This window comes from Amphibalanus amphitrite, unplaced genomic scaffold, assembly GCF_019059575.1.
Source record: "Amphibalanus amphitrite isolate SeventyFive unplaced genomic scaffold, NRLGWU_Aamphi_draft 000009F_arrow, whole genome shotgun sequence".
NCBI lineage: Eukaryota > Metazoa > Arthropoda > Thecostraca > Balanomorpha > Balanidae > Amphibalanus > Amphibalanus amphitrite.
The window spans coordinates 1157862-1164090 of record NW_024881505.1 but is presented as its reverse complement, the minus strand read 5'-3'; the positions used below and the strand labels follow the sequence as shown (position 1 = coordinate 1164090).

Below are 6229 nucleotides of genomic sequence, written 5' to 3'. Positions count from 1 at the left end.
ATATTGATGCTTCTTTTCCAGAGTAAAAAGCGTCTCACATCAATATCGGACGCCTGTTTCAAACAGTCGACCAAGTCCAGCCACAGCCTGGCGTATTATCTGACCCATCCACACCAGGACAGCCAGGTCAGTCTCGTGATAAGCAAGTGCTTCCAAACAGAATCATCGTCGGATACCACTTTTGAACTTAAGTGACATATTGCATTACTGTGTTTGTCGAAATTAGGAACATAAACGCTTTTACTGTGCTCAAATACAATCAATAGAAAATAGTTCATGTCCTTTTTTCACCATGCTCAGTAGCTCAGGCTTTCTGCTTCCTTTCATTTCTTAATGTGAGACCTACTAAATGTAAGATAAGCACGGGCCATCGATATAGCGTTTGATGGTGCTTTTCCACATATAAGGAAATGCTCTGCACTCCAGGAAACCGTTTACGTCAAGTGCATTCTGGGAAAGCTGGACCACGCCTGTCAGAAGGAGTACACGGACAAGTACAACCCGATGAAGGCGGAGATGCTGAGACTGAAGCAGGCACGCTGTTTGCTCTCCGACCTTCGACCGGACGGCCAGGTCAGTGTACCAGGGCGACCGCCGACGGCCAGGTCAATAACAGGGCGACCTCTGACCTCCGACCTCCGACCGGACGGCCAGGTCAATGTACCAGCGTGAACTCCGAGCGGACGGCCAGGTCAGTGTGCCAGCGTGACCTCCGACCGGACGGCCAGGTCAATGTATCAGGGCGACCGCCGACGGCCAGATCAGTAGGTATATTTATCAGGAAAGCCTTCGACCGGATGGCCAGGTCAGTACTAGGGCGACCTCTGACCTCTGACGGACAGTGTTAATGCTTGGTGCAGCATCGACGATTCCATTAGGTACATATCTATACATGAAAAGATGATAATGTTGAAGCAATGACACTTCCAAGCATGCCTCTAGCTCCCGCGGGGGCAGTTCAAAACCGTTGTATGAAACCATGTGTCAACAGCACCATTGAGCGGGCTGGTGTTACCGTCTGTTCAAACAGGCTGACCTCAGCACACACCGTGAACGAGTGTTGATTTTTGACCGATCAATCGTCGAGGAAACATTGGGACGCGCTCACACGGGTTGGCTGGAACGCCATAAGTCACACAGCCGCTGTCAGTGCCGGTGACGTCCTGCGACATTGTCCAATAACTGGCAGACAATGGGTGGCTAACATCGCACATATGCCCCCCAGGTGCTCTTCAAGACCATATCGTGTGTCGGCGAAACGTTCCAAAAAGTGTCGCAGGCATTTGCCAGCGAAACCAGAACAGGTTGGTCACGTGGTGTAGTGTGTATGAAGCACACATATTTGCATTCTCACGTGGGCGTTTCCAGGTGCTAGCAAAACAGCAATTAGTGAAGTAACCATAATTTCCAAAACACCTACCTTCCAAGAAGCTGATCAATTATCAACAGTATTGATGTCGACAGTTTTTACACTGTACAAAAAGCCTAAAAAGCGCTTGCTTACTGTACAAATAATCCACCCCTGACTACCCTAACCCCCTCACGTGTTCTCCCGGCAGCGACCGTGCCGCTGACGCCGGTCGTGGCGGACACGTGTCGCCGCGAGCCGTTCCTGTTCGACCCGGTGGTGGCCCTGCTGAAGCTGCCGCCGGCGTTCTCGGCCCAGGCCGAGCGGCTGGCCGTGCAGCAGATGGTGCAGTGCGTGCTCAGCGAGCTGGGCGTGTTCGCCTCGTTCGCCGCGCCGCTCAGCGCTCCGGCCGTCACCAAGGTGGTGGACGGCATGCAGGGAACCATACTGGTGAGAGTGGAGGGAAAGGGACATAAAGGGGAACCATACTGGTGAGAGTGGAGAGAAGGGGGCATGCAGGGCACCATACTGGTGAGAGTGGAGGGAAAGGGGCATAAAGGGGAACCATACTGACAGAGGAGGGAACCTAAAAGAGAGCCATACTGGGGAGGACGAGGTACGGAGCCCTAAGGGAATACCGTACTGGACGGCGCCAATCTCACCGACTCGTGCCATCCAGGTGGCAGATGGGTGATGTGAGTTGCTCTTGTCAGCGCACCATATCGATCTGGAATTGTAAACACACCTTTCCATGCAGGCCAAGAACAAGCTGAAGGAGGCGTCAGCCCGCTGCATAATAGCCACACCGCAGCCAAAGGACAAGGCAGAGCTGGTCGGCTACATCAACTGCGTTCTGGATTTCCTCGGAGACGACTGTCCCAACTACAGCAGGGACACAGAGAACGCGTCATTCTTCGAGATAATACCCACGTTCCTTGGTGGTGAGTAACAATCTATTGACGTGCTATTTACAAACTACTGGACATTAGGTATCTTGACAAAAGGCACTGCATGAATCAGCGAGCGCAGTGCTGCCTGTCAGAGATAAGCAGAAGATCAAGCAACTTTTTGAATGGAAGTCAACCTCCTAATTACTCTTAATAAGTGAAATAACGTCTTTTCTATTCCCCAGAGCGTCCTCCAACGAATGGCACAGGAGCTCCTCTCCGTCCCCTGCCTGGGATCGCGTCCCTCTCCACTCAGCGGCCGACACTGGTGCCCACGCCGCCGGGTCCACTGGCCAACACCACCGAGCCCATCCCGGTGCCGCCGGGCCCGCAGCCGGGGCCGCAGCCGACCGGTCAGCCGCCGTTCTTCGGCGACCCGCTGTCGGCGGCGGCCGGCCCGTTCAGCGCCGGTTTCGGCTCGTTCGGCGGACTGTCGGGGATGCCCGCGGCGCCGTCACCGCTGTCGGCCAGCCTGCCGCCGGAGCTGTCGGCAGGAGGGGGTCCGCTCGGCTTCAGCAGCCTGGCCGGCCTGGTGAGGCGCGTGAAGCGACAGCGCGGGCAGGGCCGACAGCCGCGGGGGCAGGACGGGCCGGACTCAGACGGTGGAGCAGGGGCGAGGATGGTCAGCGGCCTGCCGAAGGAGGGCCGAACAGAGCTCACCAGCCGACAGAGGGACCCTCCTCTGGGGCGAGCAGCAGCGGAACAGCTTCGTGAGCGTCCCACCGACCGCGCCGAAGGTCCAACAGAGCGCAGAGAACGACATACGCGCACCAGACAGCACGGGGAGCGTGCTGTGGCCAAGATGAGCCTCGGCCGGGTGGAGATCAGACCGATTTAATCACAGCTGGTGGCGATCGGTAGAACGACTCTCTTCTTGCTCCTTAGAGTTCATATGCTCTTTAAGAGCTGACATGCGAGTTGTTATAGTGAGCTGAACTCATGACATTTTTATATTATTGTTGCTTTTTAGTGTATCATCGGTGCCCATGAGTCCGTACCGATTTAATAGATTATCAGGATCAATAGAAATCTGATAATATGACATAAAATTGCTTTATCCATTTTCAAACGTTTCGACTTTATTCAAAGTCATCTTCAGTGTTAAGATAGACAAGTACACAATTACATGCTGACATAAATATACAAGCAGTCGATGCAGGGTATCAGTCGATGCACATCACACACTTCACAAAAACAAGACATAAAACATCATTCGTGTTGGTTCGGTCGTCTTCCTACAGAACGATACTTAGTTTAAACGCAGATGATCGGTCATTGATGGTCGGTTTCGCTTCAAATATGTGTAAAGATTCTAAAATTCGTAAATTGAAGTTTGAGCGTTTTTGATCAATGATTTTGAAATCGTCTATACTGAAGGGGGTGTCACATGCCAAAGAATGATCCCGTACAGACGATGCTACTGGACTGGATAAGAGTTCGCCCGTTCTGTGTGACCTACCCTTGTGTTGACAAACTCTGCTGTGGAGCCTAACATAGGTAGAACCTATGTAAGATCCTTCACACGAAGGACAACTGAACTTATAAACTACAGCAGATCGACACATTTTAGGGATAGAGTCCTTGAACTTGAACAGAGATCCAATAGTAAAGTTGTTTCTGAGAATGAATCGCGGGCTTAGATATGGGTAGTACTTTTGTAGGAGAGCGCTTATTTGATTTTTGAGCTTAATTGAGCGTTTTCCGAAAAACGGCAAAGTGAAAAAGCTTTCGAGTTTTCCAACCTGTGGTTGATTTGTGATAGTAATGAACCTTCTGTTAAGAAACTTGGCAATGGCGGCATCTACCAACGACCTTGGGTAACCGTTATCCAAGAAAAAACCTTTCAGGGATCTTAGCTCTAGATCGAAGAGCTTGTAGCTCGAGCATAAACGGTAGGCGCGATAAATAAATGACTGGATGACTGCCCACTTGATGGAAAATGGGACGAAACTAAAGAAGCTCAATCCTAGTCCGGTAAAGGTAGGCTTGTGGAAAATGGAAGTCTCAATAGAAGAGCCAATACGTTTTATCTTGACATCCAAAAAGGGTAGCGTTTGGTTGGACTCTACTTCTTTGGTGAACTTAATCTTTGGATGCTGCTCGTTAAGGAAGGATAAAAACTTTTCTTGTTTTTGTGAAGTGTGTGATGTGCATCGACTGATACCCTGCATCGACTGCTTGTATATTTATGTCAGCATGTAATTGTGTACTTGTCTATCTTAACACTGAAGATGACTTTGAATAAAGTCGAAACGTTTGAAAATGGATAAAGCAATTTTATGTCATATTAATAGATTATCATGCATGCCTGTATAAATTGTTTTCGAAATACATGTTTTTGCTGGAAAATGTTGAAGTGACCCACAAAAATACGTGTAAACGAGGACACAATGCTCCCGTTGTTATCAAGGCACGGCCTATTCATTGGTTTCGGTGCACTGCCAACGACGGCTAATGCGCAATGCTGGCTAATGAATAAAGAACGTAATGTGATAGCTCGATGGAAAGCACTTCGTTTGATGAAAAGGCAAGGTAGATGATGGTCTTAGAACTCAGATGTGGCGCACCATTCATAACGTTTGAAGCGATATTTGCATGCTGAGGGTTTATTATAACATTAATATTTTACCAAACTCAACGCCACGTAATTACGTTATTGGATTAAACCATCTTAAGACACTGTCTACTCTCAAGATAGCTTTGCATGAGCAGCTCGGAACAAGTTCATCATAGAAACAAAGAATTCCTCGATATAAGGTAGAGCATTAACCTGCGCCGGGCCGGTGCTCTGAGATTCGCGCCGGGCCGGGGGGGGGGTGTCTGAACACCCCCTTCTAACTCGGCTCCTGGGCCACGTAGCGACACGCGGTAAGCGGCAATCGAAAGAGCGTCCAAAATAAGGACGAAAACACTTCGGTGAATTTTTGGGTCAGGTCAAAGGTCAGGTCACCAGAGGTCACCAAAGGTAAAATGTTGACTATTTCAACATTTTGGAAACTGCCAAGTGCCAACGGCTATCTCGGGAACCGATAGAGCTACAGCGCCGCGGAAAAGCGCATTCGATAGCCCTTTTACAGACCTTTCTGAGCAATGTTCTCAGATTTGACCTCAGGTCAACGGTTTAGCCTCCAGAGGGCAAAAACTCCAAAAATAGCCGTTTTAACGAAAAGCCTTTTTTGGCAATAACTTTTGACTCAAATGAGCGATGACATTACTTTTGCTAGCATCGTGTTCCTCTCGTCAAGACGCGTCGAATGAACTATGATTTGACCTTGAAAGGTCAACTTGAAAATTTGACCTCAGGTCAAGGTCATGATCTGACCGGAAAAAGTCATGTTGCATCCCATCAGTCGATCCGCAACGTCGAGCCGAACACATCTAAGGCGTTTTCAGCGCTCTAGCACGCTTCTATCAGAAGTTATCAGCGAAAAACTGTTAGATTCTGTTCGTGACCTGAGATGACCTCGGGGACGTAACGAGGGGTCACAGTTGCCATTTTCTGGTTCAGTGTGTCAATTTTACCTACATCTCGATGTTTGAGAGTGTCTAGAATAGCGTTCGTGCAAAACAGACGCTTTTCAATTTTCTCCCATTGACTTATAATGGAGAGGCCGCAAAATTGACCTCACCTTAGGTCACGGATATCAAAATTCCGAGATATACATTTTAAAGATAGTGTTACTCTAATCAATCGCTGAAAGTTTCAAGGCAATCGTTCAGTCGGTGAAGCTATGACGAGCATTCTTATTTTTTCTGAGGTGAGGTCACTTGGCGTGACCTGGTGACCTGACCTAAGGTGATCTGGGTCTGAAATTTTCACAACATGTGCGGAAAAGATGCACGAACAGGTGTGCCAAAAAACTGCGATGTTTTTGAGATATCTGCGAAAAACCGCAAAACACCCCGGCACGGCGCGGTTTAAGGATATTCATAC

General features: G+C 49.2%; 1 protein-coding gene across 1 annotated transcript; it reads left to right on the top strand.

Moving 5' to 3' along the window:
* The first annotated feature begins 439 nt into the window (after positions 1–439).
* On the top strand, positions 440–4582 carry LOC122380257. Its single transcript, XM_043363264.1, has 4 exons — positions 440–573; positions 1226–1304; positions 1560–1798; positions 2106–4582. Exons 1-4 carry the CDS (start codon positions 505–507, stop codon positions 2295–2297), a joined length of 579 nt encoding a protein of 192 aa, XP_043219199.1. The 5' UTR covers positions 440–504; the 3' UTR covers positions 2298–4582.
* Positions 4583–6229: the final 1647 nt, after the last annotated feature.

Coding starts and splice junctions, on each gene's coding strand:
- LOC122380257 (XM_043363264.1), top strand. CDS start 505: ATGAAGGCGGAGATGCTGAGACTGAAGCAGGCACGCTGTTTGCTCTCC. Junction 1,305..1,559: donor TGCCAGCGAAACCAGAACAG/GTTGGTCACGTG, acceptor TTCTCCCGGCAG/CGACCGTGCCGCTGACGCCG. Junction 1,799..2,105: donor GCATGCAGGGAACCATACTG/GTGAGAGTGGAG, acceptor CTTTCCATGCAG/GCCAAGAACAAGCTGAAGGA.